Source organism: Triturus cristatus, chromosome 10, assembly GCF_964204655.1.
Source record: "Triturus cristatus chromosome 10, aTriCri1.1, whole genome shotgun sequence".
NCBI classification, from domain to species: Eukaryota; Metazoa; Chordata; class Amphibia; order Caudata; family Salamandridae; genus Triturus; species Triturus cristatus.
Genome location: NC_140593.1, coordinates 197,192,357 through 197,210,854, shown reverse-complemented (window position 1 = coordinate 197,210,854; position 18,498 = coordinate 197,192,357). Strand labels below are relative to the sequence as shown.

The 18,498-nt window shown below is 47.6% G+C and overlaps 2 protein-coding genes across 4 annotated transcripts in view; one reads left to right on the top strand and one right to left on the bottom strand.

The window, feature by feature from the left end:
• The window catches only part of SYF2 (SYF2 pre-mRNA splicing factor), a 157,459-nt gene extending 139,848 nt beyond the window's left edge, over positions 1-17,611 (bottom strand). For both annotated transcript variants that reach the window (XM_085630804.1, XM_085630803.1), the window contains exons 1-2: positions 17,496-17,611; positions 1,684-1,791 (exon numbers count right to left, since the gene is read on the bottom strand). In XM_085630804.1, the coding sequence (XP_085486930.1) occupies positions 1,684-1,791; positions 17,496-17,507 (120 nt within the window). In that variant the 5' untranslated portion in view covers positions 17,508-17,611. The remainder of the gene's footprint in view (positions 1-1,683; positions 1,792-17,495) is intronic.
• LRRC72 (leucine rich repeat containing 72) overlaps positions 17,597-18,498 on the top strand; it is a 201,635-nt gene continuing 200,733 nt past the window's right edge. The window contains exon 1 of one of the 2 annotated variants that reach the window (XM_085630800.1): positions 17,597-17,798. In XM_085630800.1, the coding sequence (XP_085486926.1) occupies positions 17,683-17,798 (116 nt within the window). In that variant the 5' untranslated portion in view covers positions 17,597-17,682. Of the gene's footprint in view, positions 17,799-18,116; positions 18,149-18,498 lie in introns of those variants that run through there. The other variant, XM_085630802.1, reaches the window with a different exon arrangement.

The window sequence follows — 18,498 nt, the reverse complement described above, 5'->3', positions numbered from 1 at the left end:
ATATTTCAGGAGTGCCACCCTAGTGGAATACACTGGTAAAGGTAAAAAGCATGGGGCCAGGACCAGGCTCTTTTAGGAAGGTCGTGTAGGCCAAGGATCATTCTTATATGGGTCACGTGTAGGGCTCAAGGGTTTATGGTATTTATTTTTTTAATATTTCCTTCTGTATTTATCTACATTTATTTTTGGGCCATTTCATTGGTATTCATCCACATTTATTTTAAGAAGAGATGAGGGTATAACTCTCATATTTCTGAATTTATGTAGCAGATAAATGTGCACTCATACTTTGAGACTTTTGTAGGACATTACACAGCCAAAAATAATAAAACAAACTCAAATTTAAAAAAATAGTATAATAGCACATAAACTGCAGTAATTAAAGCACATCCCATTGAGCTTTGTAATCCCCCATGGTGCAAATATGTACAGCTATTGGCCTGAAAGTGATTCATCTCAGCATGGTGAGTCACTCAAAAGAAGACAAATTATCGGTATTGTTCCGCTTTTAAAAATAAATACACACAGGAAAGACAAATGTTTTCTGTCTGTATTTATCAGTATAAATCTGTAAAAACAGAAAACAGGGAGCCCTAATCATGTGGTTGTTTGCTTTTCTACTTTCTGGAGGAGAAATAAATCGTCTTTAGAGTTGCTTGCAAAACAGAGGACCGCTGTGTCTGAGTACGTGGGTGCCAAGAGGGCTGTAAAAGAGAAATATTTTTCTTGTTGGTGGCTTTCAGGTGTGAACCAGAACATTGTATCATCAAAGAGAGATGCACAGCTACTAGTTGAGTAAAACAGGGGGTGCCGCAGCGTAGTGCTGCTGGCCTGAGACTTCCTTCTTTGAACTGTGACTGCAGCTTCATTCCCCATAGCATGTGGTCCCGGACTAAGTGACAGGATTCAGCCAGGATGGGTCAGGCAGCACGAAACCTGCATGCAACACCTGCACAGCCAGATGAAATTCAAACCAAGAAATACGAATAGGGAATGGAACTGTGTAGATAAGATTGCAAAACAAGCACACACTGTGATTGGCTGTAATTGGGATGAATACTCCCACTGTATTCCATGAGGCATAGGACAGAGAAAAATCGGTGTTAACATAGCTATGCATTCGGAGGAATTGTTAGTGAGTATATTATTGCAATATACATAAAAGTGTTATATTTCAATGAATGGAATAACATTGCATAGGCATTGTATTTATTTTGAGTGACGGGCGGGATATCTGAAGAACACGTTGTATATTCTCGAAGATTAAGCACAAAATCCACTGCAATTCAAAGCCTAAAGATGGGCTTGACAATTTAGTGAGCTTGCAGTAGTATTGTCGGGTACAGAGGCAATACTTGTGACAAGAATTTCCTAAAGGCTCTCGGGTCTCAAAGGCTCTGAATAAATGGCCTGACAGTATATTAGTTGTTCTCCCCTCCTGTTGTACTCGGACAAATGCACCAAACTATAAGCAAACAAAATAATGCTAGTTATAAAATGTGCACATCTACCATGTATTCAATGAACCCATTTATTATACGCTGTTTTTATGTTGTTCGTTTTATGTTATGTGACAACACAAGTTTCCACAGACTGCACAATGACAAACAATCCAAAACAACAGATCAATATGTCAAATCTTTATATACCCACAATCGCTTGTAGTTTATCAAGATTGCTTACCCGTTTCAAATGAAGTTCTCTGAACTTCCTGAGACGCTCTTCCCTTTTTAGAGCAGCTTCGTCACCAGCAAAAGTTGAAGATATTTCCTCTGAACTACAGGGACTTGCCTAAAACGTGTCATGGAAAAAACATGTGTTAATCTGCATTTCCTTGATGTACACTTCTCACAGGCATTTTTTCAACAAGAGTAGGGAAAGAAGGCCTACCCATACTGCCATGCATAATGAGGGGAGATACCAAGATTCTATTTAATCGCATTAGAATTTGTCTCCTCAGTGAGATATGCTTACAAGGAGACATTGACTTTAAAGGATAGAACGTGGGCTAATTTCCAGGGACATACAATCCAAAAACGAAGGGGTGAGTGAGAAGTGATGAATGCATTTTCTCTCATTTCTGAAAGCACTGGACAGATATTTCAAGTACATATAGAAGAGTGGGATCATTACAGCTTTGTTTGATCTACCATGGGGCCAAAATTCAGAAAAGGAATTCTTCTTTAAATCTTTATTTCGGCAATATTTCAGCCATAAAAGAGTACACAACATATTATACACATTAAAATTACAATGTTAAAAGAGCATCTAAAATGACATAGGCAAATGCAGATCAGGAATGTAAATCAATGTCAGTATTAATATTAATTTTAGGACACACATTGTATCTGTAACTGGCGTTACACAAGCAGAAAACATGCCCGGCTACTAGGCAGTATTAGATAGTATAAAACTCCTTTTAATCCAGAAAGCATGCAGATACTTGGCTAAGGCAAATACAATGTGACCTGCAGTTTCAGTCTTAAAAACCCTTAGTGCGTCCGAGCATTTCCTAAATCCAAGGTTCCTACAGATAGGTACGATCCAATTCTGCCTTGCTCTGCTATAGAGTGGACAGAAAAAAAGAATGTGGCTTTCATCCTCTTTAATCATGTCACAGCCAATACAGTGTGAGGACCTAGTCGGGTACCATTTGCTTGTTAAACACGCTAGGGGGAGTGCACCAAACCTCCATTGTATGTATAGCTTCCTAGCCATAACAGGGAAAATTACATCCAAGAAATCTTCGAATGAATAAACAGATTTGGTCTCTATGAATGCTTTCACCATGGTACCATTTTTTGAATCATGGAGCCACGCATTAGAACATCGAAGTCGGTATAACTCAGTGAATGTTTTCCCTGAGATCTCTCTGCAAGCTATTGCTGGATTCACCCACATATCTGCAAGACCCAGATTCGTAAATTCATCTTTGATATAGGAAAGCCAGGTGATATGTGCTGCCCTGCCTAATCTCAGTATTTCTTGAAGCTCTGTTTTGTACTGCTCCAGCTCGGGGGTCAGCCAGATCCTCCTCCAAAACCTGAGAGGTTTGATAGCTAGTTCCTCCTGGATGGGGAGTATACCTAAGTCAAGCCTCAGCGGTAGTAGGGGTGTACTTTGGGGGAGCGCGAGCAGTTGTCTCAGGAAGTTGTTCTCAACCTTAGTCAGTCCTGGTCTAATAACGTGCCCCCATAGTTCCCCTCCGTATAGTGCAGCCGCTCTGGCCCTCATCTTGTAGATTTCAAGACTAGGGCTGATGGGTTTAAGAGTAGAGGCATTTGTCATCTTTAAGATTCCCCCAGCTATTTGGGTCAGTTTAAGTTGGGATTTTGCAAGATGTGGGCCCCAGGAAAGTTTTTCGCCTAGGGTAACACCAAGATATTGAAAGGTGTGAACTCTCTCGAGTGCAACTGAATCAAGGGTAGGTGGTGGCCTAGTGTGTATTGGGGGATTAAAAATCATGTATTTGGTCTTATCTACATTGATCTGTAGTCCGTGCTCCCTACAAAAATTGCTAAATCCCTCCAATATACGTTGGATGCCCATTGGTGTCTTGGAAAGGAGCAGGGTGTCATCCGCAAACATTATGGCTGCTACTTTCCTACCTGCCAACCTGGGTGCATCGTTGTTAGGGACTGCATCCAGGCTGGCAATCAATCCATTCACATAAATACAGAACAGAGTAGGGGCCAAGACACACCCTTGCCTAACTCCCTTGTTTACAGCAAACCTGTCAGACAATACACCTCCTCTTACACACCTGACCTGGGCAAAATTCTCAGTATGTAGCCTCACCAATATACCCAGTAGGGAGATGGGTACACCCAGATCGCGTAAAACAGCCCAAAGTTTGCCCCTAGGAACAGTGTCAAACGCAGAGCGTAAATCAACAAATACCATGTGGAGACTGCCACCCTCCAACGCCACAGTCTTCCAGTATAACATTACTAGGCGGAAGATCTGGTCCATGGTAGATGTTTTACTTCTAAAACCAGCCTGATAGGGAGAAAGGATATCATTCTCATTGATCCAGTCCTGCAAGCGATCTAAAATAAGTCTTGCCATTATTTTTTGGGGGACGTCAATGAGGCTGATAGGCCTATAATTAGCGGGGAGCAGGGGAGAACCCTTCTTATATATCGGTACGATTTCCGCTCCCAACCAAGAGTCCGGGACCTCCGTACCGTGCAAAATTGAGTTGAAGAGTGCACAAAGGTACGGTGCCCATATCTTAGGCTGATCTTTGAGCAAATCCCCGGGTATCTTATCTATGCCCGGTGCTTTACCCATTGCCAGTTTCCCTATGGCAGTCGTAACATCATCTACGGTGAATTCCAGGGCTTCGGCATCCCCCACAGACGAAAGCCGAAAAGGCAAGAGATCTAGATCAGAAGTGGCAGCGTAAAGAGTTTTAAAATGGGATTCCCACACCCCCGGGTCAAGATTAGCTTCGATGGCATTGCGGGGTTCCGCGCACCCAGAATTCACAATGGCCCAGAATCTGCTCAATTCCTTATTTGCAAGGGCTGATGATAAGCTTTCCCATCTCTCCCAATCCCAATCTATCTTAGCCTGTTTTAAAACTTGTTTGTGGGCAATCCTAAGTGAACAGATTGTTAGCTTGTCACTGCCGGTTTTGATGGCATTAATCAAGACAGTTTTAGCACTCCTGCATGCGGCATTATACCAGGATGGCGGGATAGTCCTTGGTTGCCTAGCAGGAACTATAGGGTTTAAAAAGCCTGCAAGGGTATCAACTAATTCCCGGTGGACATTGAGGAAGCGTGCAGAGTTATCCTCGGACTGCCCTTTGTCCCAGATGTCACTTGCCATCTTGAGCAGGGGGAGAATAGATGAGTATAAGCTTGGCAATGCATCCCGCCTTTCACATAGGGTTTCCCACTTAACCCTCCTCCTATTGTTGGTAAGAACCAATCCTAGTTCAACAGTTGGTTCCGTATGGGCTTTAGCAGAGTTTGGCATTTCCATTCTCAACAGTAGGGCGTTATGATCGCTGTCCGATCTATTCACGACCTCCAAATCCATAATTTTAGACCATAACCTGGTCTGGACCAAAAAGTAGTCCAGATGGGATTCATGGTCTTTTTTGTTATAGGTGCATTTGGATGGAATGTCCGAAGGCATTCGGCCATTAACCGCCCTAACTGAAAACTGCAAGGTTAGAGTCATGACCTGGATAGCCAATGGGGTCCATGCCTTTGCATAGGTGGACCTGCACTGTGGGATACCCCAAAACTCATCTTCTTCCTGCAATGCCCCCTCACCCAGCCCTGGGAGGGGCTCAAAGTGGCAATTAAAATCTCCTGCAATCACACAGTTAATATCATGGTCCAAGGATTCCAGGAAAGATGATAGTTCCCCTACGGTGTTTGATTCTTTAGCCATAGCAGTAGGGCGTGAATATACATTCACAACTGCCAATTTATATGAGTTGGGCCAAGACAGTTGGACACAAAGGATGTCATCCGAATTGGTCTGGATCAAATCCACACTGCAACCCAGGTGTACACCTATCCATGTTGTCAGGCCACCAGAAGGGCGGCCCTTGCCTCCCCACCGAGCTGCGATGTTAAAGGAAGCAAACCCGGCTCTATGAACCACCTCCCTGGCCCAGGTCTCCTGCAATAGAATCACGTCAGCAGTGTCCACAAAAGAGCCCCATTCAGGACATGCTAGCTTATTTGTTAGGCCTGCCACATTCCATGATAGTAAATTCATACATTGGTGGCGAAGTGTGTGCTGGGATGGGGGATCTGGTACAGACGAAATGCTACTCTTCTGGTGGGGATCAATTCTCCCTATAAGGGTGGAACTAGCACTATGGGAGGCGGCTGACACTGGAAGGGAAGCAGAAAACTGCAGGGGATGCGCTTGGGGATTGCCATTAGTACTATTGTAACTGGTCTCCCCTGTACTAGTGGTGCAGCCCATGGTGTCAAGAGTCAGATTCCCTTCCTCATGCAGCCCAGGGGGCTCTAAACCTAGATTACTATCCCCCATAGAACCCTGAGCTACCTGCATTGGCTTGGCCAGTCAATCGACCTGGTCGAGGCAGCTAAACCTGTTTGAGCAAATAGGATAAGCCCATTCTGCGTCGGAGGGCAGATGCCTTGATTTCCCAGCACCTCCCCTTTGTCTATGCGGAATATATGTCCAACCGCTCTCTTCTATCCTCAGATGATCATTTGGGTAGAAGTAGGAGAGGGGGCGCACCCCAATGTTGGTGTCTAAGCGGGGTTTTTTCCAGTTGCAGATATAATCTGCTGTCCTGGCATCCCGGAAGTTAACTATGACACAGTCGCCAGTTAAATTTTTAGGAGTGTGCCCTACCCACCCCACCCTTCTAACCATAATGATCTCACAACTAACCTGCGGTGGCAGGGGCCTATGGTTTGAGAGCCAGTGGATTGCCTTGTTTTTTAGGTTCAGGAACTCCTCAGTACTATGATCATTCATTTCAGGAACCCCTGTTAGGACAACCATGTATGGGCTAGCTTCCGGGGGCAGATCTATTCTAGAAGTCATCCTAGTAGCCTTATCCTGGGTTCGCTTTCTCACTGTCCTCATATTGCCACTATTATTACCCAAGGGGGCCTCTCCCAAGGTGTTACTATCTGTGTGATGGTCAGTAAGAGGCCTAACTTCATGATGTTCTAGTGAGGGAATGTTAAGTGTGGCTGGAATTGCCAGTGATGTAGCTTTCGGGACAGATGGTAGCCGTGGAGCTATGCAATGGGCCGCCGGGACTGGTAAGGCCCCGGCTATAGTGGTACAGTGGCAATTGCAAAAGCATGCGGGGAATACTTTATTGTTGTTGGCACCCTCAGTGTGATCCTTAATTCCTTGTTCAAGCTTAGTCAGAAGGGTGACTATTCCCTCCAACCTGGATTCCAGGGGTGCCAGTAGCGCGCGCAGCATTAGATCTAATTGTTGCGGAACTATTGCGTCCCCTTGTGACTGTGTCATCAATTCAGGCAGAGCTAATGCCTGAGCAGGGTGATCCCCAGGAGACTTAAAGGAAGATGAAGCTGGAGGGAGGGAGCAGCTACCCTGACCATCTCTAGCCACCAAGTCTGCCACTAAAGCTGCACCATGGTGTGCAGATTTAGCTCCCCCTGGCTTAGAGTGAACTCGCCTGGTGGCTTTTGGTTTAGAGTTTGCGGACAGCCCTACCTTAGTGGCCCTTTTTTCCCGTAAAATCGGTCCCGACCTAGTCACTGGGGGGGATGTAGTTCTAAGGTTGACCGCGGGGTCGTTGTCACTAGAAGCTTCACTTCTAGAAGTCTCATCAATAAATTGGGTAAGAGGAAGGGCATTACTACCAGTGCCATTTGGGGTGCGTGCAGATGCAAGGAGGCCCAAGGAAGATCTTCTTGCTAGGGCCAGATCCTGCGACACTCTGCGCTCCATGAGGACAATACCCTGGTCAATCACCGAGTTGGCTCTAACTATGAATTGATCTAGTGTACCAGTGAGATTGCCTTTAGTCGCATGATTCCTACCCTCTTTAGCTGCCATGCTCAATTAGGATGCAACACAGTGCGCAATTACTCTAATATAGCAGCGATGTGTCCTCCACAAGACAATATGAACAATACAACCACATGCAATAGAAATGGCATGTAATGAACACATACGCGCTAGAGCCGTAGGTGAAAGAGGGGTAGCCCGGTCCGGTCTCTCTCGGTCTCGAACGGGCTACAACGGGCCCGCCCTTGGCCCGGGCTTCGCCCGCACTGTGATCCGCGCTGCGGATTCACGTGGACATAGTTAAATAGTAAGGAGGGCGGGTCATCAGGAAGAGGAGCAGGTGAGCCTGGTTAGCGGAGCGCAATGCTCCCCGGTCCTCGCAGTCCCGTTGTGTTCAGGCGATCCTGGAGCCCCACAGCAGCGTAGCGTCCTTGCACAGGGAGAGAAAGGGAAACCCAACCTTCGTAGCACAAGCCGAGTTTTTAAATGGTGATGGAGCCTTCGAGCGGCACCCGCGCAGCGGGGGCCGCGAGGCGTGGCGTGGTGTGGGCAAGGTGGCCAACGGGAAGAGGAGCAGGTGAGCCTGGTTAGCGGAGCGCAATGCTCCCCGGTCCTCGCAGTCCCGTTGTGTTCAGGCGATCCTGGAGCCCCACAGCAGCGTAGCGTCCTTGCACAGGGAGAGAAAGGGAAACCCAACCTTCGTAGCACAAGCCGAGTTTTTAAATGGTGATGGAGCCTTCGAGCGGCACCCGCGCAGCGGGGGCCGCGAGGCGTGGTGTGGGCAAGGTGGCCAACGGGAAGAGGAGCAGGTGAGCCTGGTTAGCGGAGCGCAATGCTCCCCGGTCCTCGCAGTCCCGTTGTGTTCAGGCGATCCTGGAGCCCCACAGCAGCGTAGCGTCCTTGCACAGGGAGAGAAAGGGAAACCCAACCTTCGTAGCACAAGCCGAGTTTTTAAATGGTGATGGAGCCTTCGAGCGGCACCCGCGCAGCGGGGGCCACGTGGCGTGGCGTGGCGTGGGCAAGGTGGCCAACGGGAAGAGGAGCAGGTGAGCCTGGTTAGCGGAGCGCAATGCTCCCCGGTCCTCGCAGTCCCGTTGTGTTCAGGCGATCCTGGAGCCCCACAGCAGCGTAGCGTCCTTGCACAGGGAAAGAAAGGGAAACCCAACCTTCGTAGCACAAGCCGAGTTTTTAAATGGTGATGGAGCCTTCGAGCGGCACCCGCGCAGCGGGGGCCGCGTGGCGTGGCGTGGGCAAGGTGGCCAACGGGAAGAGGAGCAGGTGAGCCTGGTTAGCGGAGCGCAATGCTCCCCGGTCCTCGCAGTCCCGTTGTGTTCAGGCGATCCTGGAGCCCCACAGCAGCGTAGCGTCCTGCTCGCGCATGTAGCAGCCTCTCGCTGCGATGGAGGCCGCTGAATTCACCTCAGGGCTCACGACCTCCACCGCCTTACGACGTGACGTCATGAGAGGGCTGCGGCCGCTGGATTCATTAGCAAGATCGTTAGCACTGTCTCCTGTATCATTAATTTCATCCTGGTACCATTTTATTGTTAGAAGCAATATAAATGTCTGACGTACTAGGCTGCATACCTATAACAAGCAGATAGATACAGGCTTCTGAGTGAGGCTCAGATACGATGGATATGTGTTGGGACACTAAACAAATGTAGAAACTGGGGAAAATTCTTAGTTTACATAAAATTCATGACCATGTGTTTCAGTTCGACGCTCACTGAAGTTCAATTAATTAATATCATGACATCTTAGCAAAAATAAAAAATGTAACTAATATAAGACATTATAAAAACAATATTTCATAAAGGAAAATATCAAGTTTGTGATCCCCTTGTAGGGCATCAAGCTCCCCACTCCCAGGTAGCCAACACATCACACGTACTTTCGCCTCATACCCGACCTCAGTCATGGAAACCACATGGCGGCACAAAGTTCTACGTTTTTGCCTCACACAGGCCCTTATTCATGGAAACCACATAGCAGCATACAGTTTCCTGACCCGATGCTCGTAAAGTGCAGCCCATAAACACAAGGTGCTCCATACTTAATTGGTATGAAGAATAAGGCCCATTACGCAAGTCCTTACTTATGGAGACCTCGAGGCAGCATACGTTTATAGGATGCTTTGGGCAAAAGGTGCTTCCTAGCTCATTATCACTGAGCTGGGCTAAAGTGCTCTGTGCTTGGAAAGTACGACCCAGGTGATCAAGGGCTACCCATCTGGTAGGCCGCCGGTTTTGAGACCATCAAGGGAAGTTTAGATAACAATTACTGCTTTCTGATTGCCCCCCACTGGTGCAAAGTGCTCCGTACCAGTAAGGTGAAGACTAGAGAGTTCAAAAGTGCTCCATGCTTACAAGGGTAAGGCCATCATGGACATTCTGAGTTACCAGTAATTGCTATCTAGAACTTTAAAAAGCACCCAGATAGCTGCCATGGTTCTCCTTTTCAACAAGATAGAACAGCTGCCCAACACGTCCTCACATTTCAAACGTGAAACACTGGCAGGAGCCAGTAGCACCTCAAAGAATTTAAGAACATCACAAATGCAGATCACATGTATTTGTGCCATACCATCTGCATTATGCATCAACTTAACCCTCCTTACGACCATACCAATAACGCCTATGGGGAATTGAACAAATGCTGGTTCTCATGGAGGGTGTACTTTGCATGGTTTGGGACGGGTGAACCCAGGTAACCAGGTATGGTACCTGGGGTGTAAGGGTTTGTGGCCCAGCTGCCGTGGGATTTGTTTTTTAAGTTCCTGAGATTCTGATCCCAAGAAATTGTCTTTGCTAGCTTCATTAACACTTTTGCTGTCGTTCTTTTTGGTATGGTGTTATTTATTAGGGCTTCCGCACTCAAGGCCTTGATACAAGTTACCAAAAGCTGGTCCCATATGGAGCCGGGCTCTTGGAATTTTTCCCAGAGCAGATGTTTTATTGAGCTAATTGGGGGCATTTTCAAAGTCTGGCAAGAAGAAACAAATCTGGCCAGCAAAACCAGATCCTCCTTTGATAATTTAAATTCTAGTCTTATTTGTAATTGGCTAGTGCAGTATGGAGTGCAAACAGGCGTTGATAGCAGATACAATGCTGTTTATTTACCACTCATATTGGTGATCCATAAACACCATATGTTAGTGTGGGCATCAGCTTCGTTGCTACCACAGTTAGTAGAGCATGTGTTTTGGCATGCAATGCTTCTCTTTAGTTGGGCCATCCTGCAGAACAGTGATTTTTGCCATCAATTTCAACAAGCGTCTGCAATGCAATAGGTCTCGCATTTACGAGAGTCTGAGCTATTGGCATTGTAAATGACAATGCCATTTCTTTTGTGTTTTGATTTTTAAAACAAATAAAAGGCATTGTCATTTACAATGCCAATAGCTTAAATTCTTGCAAATGCGAGACCTATTGCATTCCAAATGCTTGCAGGCATAGCTTCGATCTCCCATGGCCCCTGAAGATCTCCCCGTTTGCTACGAGTTAAATTAACAAGCTGGTGGTTACAACTGCGCACGAGAGATTCTCCTGCAGGAAGAGAAACTCATTAAAGAAAATAGTGCTTACAGACTAAAGACGATGTACTGTGTAACAACCAAAGTAAAAGGGTCAGTCCTCATGGGAGGTTACAAATTAAGACAAGGCGGTACTAACAAGCCTAATAACGAATCAGAAGCCAGCATTTACAAAGGACAATTACACAAGCCAATGACAAATATGGGCGGGGAGTGGGCAGGGCTTCAAGTACATACTCCAGCAGGGCTCGCAGAGCATGCTCTGCCCAGACTCAACATAATAAGCCTAACTGTGCTTCCTTATGTGCTCTTTCATCAGGCGTAACCCCCAAGGTATTTAAAACTTGTTATTCATTCTAGTCTTAACCCTCCGATGAATCTGGCACCCTTTTTAGGTCTTGCCTGACCCAGCGCATGCGCTTGTCTGGCTCTTGAGACTTTTTGTGAGGGCTCAAAAAAATGCTACCATGGCCAGCCTAGAGCTACAGTGCAAGTGCGCGCGCTTAGGAGCAGAGGCTGGCAAACCTTGTCATGCTCATTAAGCGTCTGCGATCACTTTCGCGGCGCCCCTTTGATGTTCTCGTTCAAAGAACATCAAACATCAAAGAACATGTTATGTTAATGCTTTGCTGCGCACGTTTGACTTGCAATGTGCTTTCTCTTTCTACAAACTCGATGTTTGTGTTCCTTTATTTTGAGATGCTTTTAGTATTACTGTTTTGTGACTTAAAGAACATTAAGGAAATGTTACTGTGAAACTGGACAATGTTCACAGTGTTTATTTCTGATCGCAGCGGCTGCTTCATGTCTGTTGCACCATTCAGGGAGTCCTTTCGTTGGCGCTTTCATGAGGACATGATGAGGAAGCTGGAATCTTTTGCCACATTCTCTTTAAAAGCACAGCATGTTGGCGACTGGTTAATCGATTAGACCTCTGTAGCGCTTTAGATCTCAAAGCGCTATGGTGGGTGCAGCAGTTACAACTCATGAAATATGGGGTGCAACTCACAAGGAGGGGCAGGTTTGAGTGCACATTGGCTGCAATCGAACTCTTAAGATGATGGGCTGTGTGTATCCATTATCAGCACTCAGTCATCGCTAAGTGATCTGGTTTGTTTTGTTGTTGTGTTAATGCTTTGCTGCGCCCGTTTTGACTTACAACGTACTTTCTCTTTCCACAAACTCAATGTTTGTGTTCCTTTATTTTGAGATGCTTTTAGTAGTACTGTCACACACACAACCACACCCACACATACATACACACCACACTCACACACAACCACCCCCCCCCCCCACACACACACACACACAACCACACACACCAAGCATTGGCATAGTCAATAGGTCTCGCCTTTGGGACCTTATAAGTGTTTAGCCACGCAACAGTTGATGTGGTTGCACCAAGGATATTGTGCTGCATAACTAAATACTTAAAAGGTCCCAAAAGCGAGACCTATTGGCTATGCCAATGCTTGTTTAACAGGCATCTACTAAAAATCACTGTTTTAGTCTTTTAAGGCTGATGGTAATATTGTTTGTTGCACAGTATTATTCAAGAGCATCCCGCAATCTCTGGTGGCCCATGTTGGTGCTATCGAGTACCGCCATGTCATCTGTATATTGTAAAATTTGTATTTTCCTCTTCATCAGGCAGGGTGGGCAAATCCTTGGGACTACTAGATGACTTTCAAAGTCTGCCATATACAGATTAAATAGTACAGATTCAAACTTTAATCTTTTACTTTCTACAGGAAAAAATGACAATAATCTTTGAAGTGCTATTTTTAATATTTATTAAAAATACAATTCATTGGCAAAATCTCTAAAAATAAATTTGTAATAAGTATTATAGAAAAAATTCCTTCTAGAAGGTTATCTGTTCCCTGCCTGAGCATCCCGAAGGCGAATTAGCCTACTGACAGCTGGTCTGCCGGTGCTGACCAGAAAGTGTGGACCCAGAATCTTCATTAACTTGAAAAGTGCCTACCTAATCACAAGTAAATGTAAGGGGAAACCGGAGGAAGGCAAACGTTTTTTCCCACAGCCAGGCTGACTCCAAACCCGTTGGTAGGGAAGCTACCTTTCAGAACCTGTTTTGAGTGACCATAAAGAAGGGTGCTACTCATTCTCATGGATACACTTCTGAGAGGGCACATGCTCTGCACAAGGAAGAAGGGATTTTTCCATCTTGGATTTTAGGAGAAAGGTGCATTGTGGGACCATCTGCAGTAAGGCAAACAGGAACTGATGAAAAATAGGGTAGGGTTGCCCCTGGGACTTTTTTACCCCATTGGTTAGGGAGGATCAAGGAGTCACCCCCAACCCTAACCAGCTACTGCGAAACCTCGGTGTGACACCCTAAGGAACACTTTCTGGACCTGCCCAAGATCAGAAGACGACTGGACTCTGCTTGCTGTAACCTTAAAGGAGCTTTGAAAGACTGGATCTGCTTCCTCCTGCCCCAGGAAAAAGAAGTGGGCAGAGGCGTTCTGTATGCGCTGCAGTCGTTTCAGCAGTTTGGCCGGGGCTCCCGCATAGAGGGCGTTTCCGTAGTCCAGCCTTCTGCTGACGAGGGCCTGGGTGACCATTCTTCTTGTGTCGGTTGGGATCCACCTGTAGCTCTTCCGGAGCATGCGGAGGGTGTTGAAGCAGGAGGATGAGACGGCGTTGACTTGCTTGGTCATGGAGAGTGTTGAGTCGAGGATGAACCCCAGGTTGCGTGCGTGGTCGGTGGGTGTTGGTGCGGCTCCCAGGGAGGTCGGCCACCAGGAGTCGTCCCAGGCTGAGGGGGTGGAGCCGAGGATGAGGACCTCCGTCTTATCAGAGTTCAGCTTCAGACAGCTGTTCTTCATCCATTAGGCGAAGGCTTTCATTCCTTCGTGGAGGTTGGTTTTGGCGGTGAGGGGGTCCTTGGTGAGGGAGTTGATCAGCTGTGTGTCGTCGGCATAGGAGACGATGTTGAGGTCATGCAGTCTGGCGACGTGGGCGACCGGGGCCATGTAGATGTTGAACAATGTCGGGCTGAGGGATGATCCTTGGGGTATGCCGCAGATGATCTTGGAGGCCTCAGACTGGAAAGGGGGGAGGCGGACGCTCTGGGTTCTGCCTGTGAGGAAGGAGGTGGTCCATTTCAGAGCCTTGTCTCGGATCCCTGCGTTGTGGAGGCATTTGCGTAGGGTGCGGTGGCAGACAGTGTCGAAGGCGGCTGATATGTCCAGGAGGATGAGGGCCATGGTTTCGCCTTTGCCCAGCAGGGCCCTGATGTCGGTGGCGGTGATGAGGGCGGTTTCGGTGCTGTGGAATCAGGACTGGGACGGGTCCAGGATGTTGTTCTCCTCGAGGTAGCGGGCCAGCTGGTGGTTGACGGCTTTCTCGATGACCTTTGGCGGGAACGGGAGCAGAGAAATGGGTCGGAAGTTCTTGATGTCTCTCGGGTCCGTCTTGGGTTTCTTGAGCAGGGCGTTGATCTCGGAGTGCTTCCAGCTCTCCAGGAAGGTCGTGGTCTCGAAGGAGATGTTGATGGCCTTGCGGAGATGGGGTGCGATCATGGCGCTGGCTTTGTTGAAGATGTAGTGTGGGCATGGGTCTGACAGGGAGCCGGAGTGGATGGTGTTCATGATCTTGATGGTGTCGTTGATGTGGGTCCAGGTGAGCAGGGGGTCGCTGTGGGTGGTGGCCGTGGGGTCTGAGGTGTCGTTGGTTGTTGGGGTGGTCAGGTTGTCGAAGCGGTCGTGGATGTCGGCGATCTTGCGGTGGAAGAAGGTGGCAAGGGAGTTGCAGAGGTCTTGCGATGGTGGGATGTCGTTGGTGTTGGAGCTGGGGTTTGGAGAGTTCCTTCACGATGTTGAAGAGCTCCTTGCTGTTGTGTGCGTTGTCGTCAAGGCGGTCCTTGAAGGAGGTCCTTTTGGCGGCTCTGATGAGGTGATGGTGTTTGGCGCATGGCCTTCTTGTGGGCTTCTTGGTTCTCCGGTGTCTGTTCGCGGTGCCATTTCTTCTCTAGTTTTCGGCAGGTTTGTTTGGAGGTCTGGAGTTCTGCAGAGAACCAGCTGGCATTCTTGGTGGTGTGTCTGTTGGAGGGTTTCTTGAACGGGGCGAGAGTGTTGGTGCAGTCGTCGATCCAACGCCTGAGGTTGCTGGCGGCGGGGTCGGCGGGTGGGCGTCGGCCGAGGGCGGTGTTTAGCTGGTCTTCGGTGATTTTGCTCCAGCTGCGGCGGGGGACCTATTGGGTGCGGTGGTGCATGGTGGGTTTCTGGAAGGTGAAGTGGATGCAGCGATGGTCGGTCCAGTGGAGTTCGGTGGTGTGGCTGAAGGAGACGTGGGAGCTTGCAGAGAAGATGGGGTCAAGCGTGTGGCTGGCGGAGTGGGTGGGCGCAGTGATGAGCTGTCTGAGTCAGAGGTTGGCGAGGTTGTCGGTTAGGGTGGTGGAGTTGGTGTCGTTGTTGTTCTCAAGGTGGAAGTTCATGTCTCCAAGGAGGATGTAGTCCGTGGAGGCGAGGGCGCGCGTGCTGACGAAGTCGGCGATGGAGTCACTGAGCTGAGGCCGGGGTCCGGGGGGTCTGTAGATCAGCGTTCCTCTGAGGGTGGTGTTGGGATCACTGTGGATCTAGAAGTGCAGGTGTTCAGCGGTGCTGAGTGTGTCGTCGGAGTTGGTCAAGACGTTGAGGGTTGTCTTGTGGATGATGGCGAGTCCACCTCCTACTTCGCTGGTGCGGTCTCTGCGGGTGATCTTGTAGCCATCCGGGATGGCTATGGTGATGCCGGGTGCCGAGGAGTCGTTCATCCAGGTCTCTGTCAGGAAGGCTACGTCTGGGGAGGATGTGTCAAGCAGGTCCCAGAGTTCAACGGCGTGATTGCGTGCGGAGCGGGTGTTCAGTAGTATGCATCTGAGGTGGCTGAATCCTGTCCTGGTGGGCGGGTTGGTGGCTCGGAGGCTGGTGAAGCTGCAGTTCCGACATAGGAAGGGTCCTTTGGTGTGCTTCTGGGTGGCCAGGGAGCAGGCGTGTGCTCGTCCGGTGTTGAGTGCATGGAGGGTGTTGGCGTTGTAGTGGCATAGGGTGTCGTGGTGTTCGCGGAGGCCAGGGTTTCTGGCGCTGGACAAGGTCCAGGCGGGCTTGCCTTAGACTCGCCAGCGGTGCGGCCGCACAGCGGCCGCCATAAAAAGGGTAGGTGGGAGGGAGGTGCAGCTGGGAGGTGGGAGCAGACGAATGGGAGAATGGGGCCGCAGGGGACGCAGCGGCGGGAAAAACGGGAGTGAGGAACGGCGAGGGGTACAGAAGGCAAAAAGGGGAAAAAAGGCAAGGGCACAGTAATGGCACAAGAGGGAAGGAGGAATAAGAAAATAAGACAATTAAACAAAAAAAGCAAATTACAGAGAACAAGAGCAAACCTTTGGCCTACCACTGGCCACCAGGGATGAGGCACAGGTGGTAGCCTGCGGGTGGAGGAGGGCCTCGAACTTTGTCAGCGGCAGCTGGGCTAAGGGCACAGGCACACATGTGGTGCTGTGCGGCATGGGGAGCGACCTGCCTAAACAGGGTCAAGAGGTCAACATGATTCTTGCCTGGGCTGTCATATGATCAATGGCAATTCATCAGGACCAAATAGTGAAATAAACAATCTACACAATGGTTGGTTGTCTGGGTTAGTAACCAAGATAAACCAAACTCATAACCTACAGTGAGGTACCTAGTTGATATGGATCGACCCAACTTGGGTAGGTCACCATCAAATATTGGCAGAGGGAACACTAAGAAATACCTAGTGATGCTTGCGTTGCGGCAAGTTGGGGACGGCATACCCTCGCTCCGCCGAATAGGTAAGTTCTACAGCAACCATAGACTATCATTGGTCGTAGCTCCTATTGGCACTATTTTCACTTCAAACTCATATCTCCATTTCCCTTTCCTGGTTTTTTTCCCCTCATTTTGTTTACTAAAGAGTACTCTATTATTCTAATTTGGTTGGGATTTTTATTGTTTACACATTACCCCAAGGTAAGCGTGACTACTCTGTGTCATAGCTTCTAGGGGTTTGAGGTCAGGGTGATTTAGTGACTCTCGGTGTTTACCCTGAGAGAGCAGTGTTAATATTCCTTGAGCTGGGTGACTGCTTACCTCAAATAATAATCCACCTTCTCACACATTTGTATTAAAACTGCTGAAAGCTAAAAAAAGGTACATGTACAAAGTGAAACTGAGAATATAATGCCAGCACGTCACAACTAATGGGCAGAGAAGTGGACAGAATAAAAAATGTATTGAATAGTATTGTAAATCAGACAGGTGTAGCCTACCAAGATGCTGCAATTTGATTGGCTCGTAGCAAGATAAGATATACCCAGGCGATTCACTGCTTGTAGCTTAGCCAAAACCCATCACAGCATCAACCGACATATCTAAGAAAAGTACCGAGAGTCCAAAGAAAACCGGGACTGTCCAGGTAAATGCAGGACGCCTTTTCACCCTACCTCTGCGGCCATACTTCCTTCCTTCCCTTCTGCAAGCTCTTGGACTCAGATTCACAACATTAGGCGCGGGAAGATTACGTCATTGCGGTTAACAAACGTTTGCAAAGAAATCAGACATGAACATAGCGATAGAAAAAGGACAAAAAAAGCATCTCATTTGTACAATCTGTCGGCCATTTTGAAACGTATGGATCTTCTATTGTACATTGGACGCAGTTCAGTTTTAATTCTGGCAAAGCTATGGTTAAGCATGGATTTATCAGCAACTCCTGGAAAAAGAATTGAGGATGATATACTAAAAAAGTAATATTTTATTTTTTTCTATCTATAATTGAATTTTAAATTAAATATCGTGGCAATTGAATCGTTTTAACACTAGCGCTTGGCTCTCTTCTACTGCTCAAATCGGAAAATCTTAAACCCCGTTGCTTCTTTTAAACGAGGAAGAAATCCACGCTTTCATATTGGTACGACTCTGTTGCGGAGACTCTGTTATTCGCATTTTAAAACTTGTCTGCATACCGTGTTCGTCCTCTAAATCAATATCCTGTTTTATGATGGCCACCAATAGATAATACGTCATGAGCGTGTTAGGCAATATGAGTTGCCTGGCAACCGTAAACTAGTGCTCACCCTGTGCTGTCACGAATGAGGTATGAGAAAGTATCTTGAAGGATTCTATCCAGGCGCTAAAAGCTTGAGACCAGGTGTGAGTGTTTAGGTCCTCTTGTATAATTCGTGATCAGATCAGATCATTACATATAAACGTTTAATCTCATAATGTTAGATTAAATATTTGTGTGCATAAGTCTGGAAATTGTGAGCCTGAATACAATGTGACTGGGGGTCAGTGCGTGTGGGTCCACACACAGTTAAAAAGAGCAACATATTCTGACTGTAGCTATTTTGTTGGATCGTAATCTACTGGCAGCTGCTTATGTAATAGAATATACCCACCTCTACCTTGTGTGTCCCTCGCTCAAATTAACCAATGGCAGGTCAT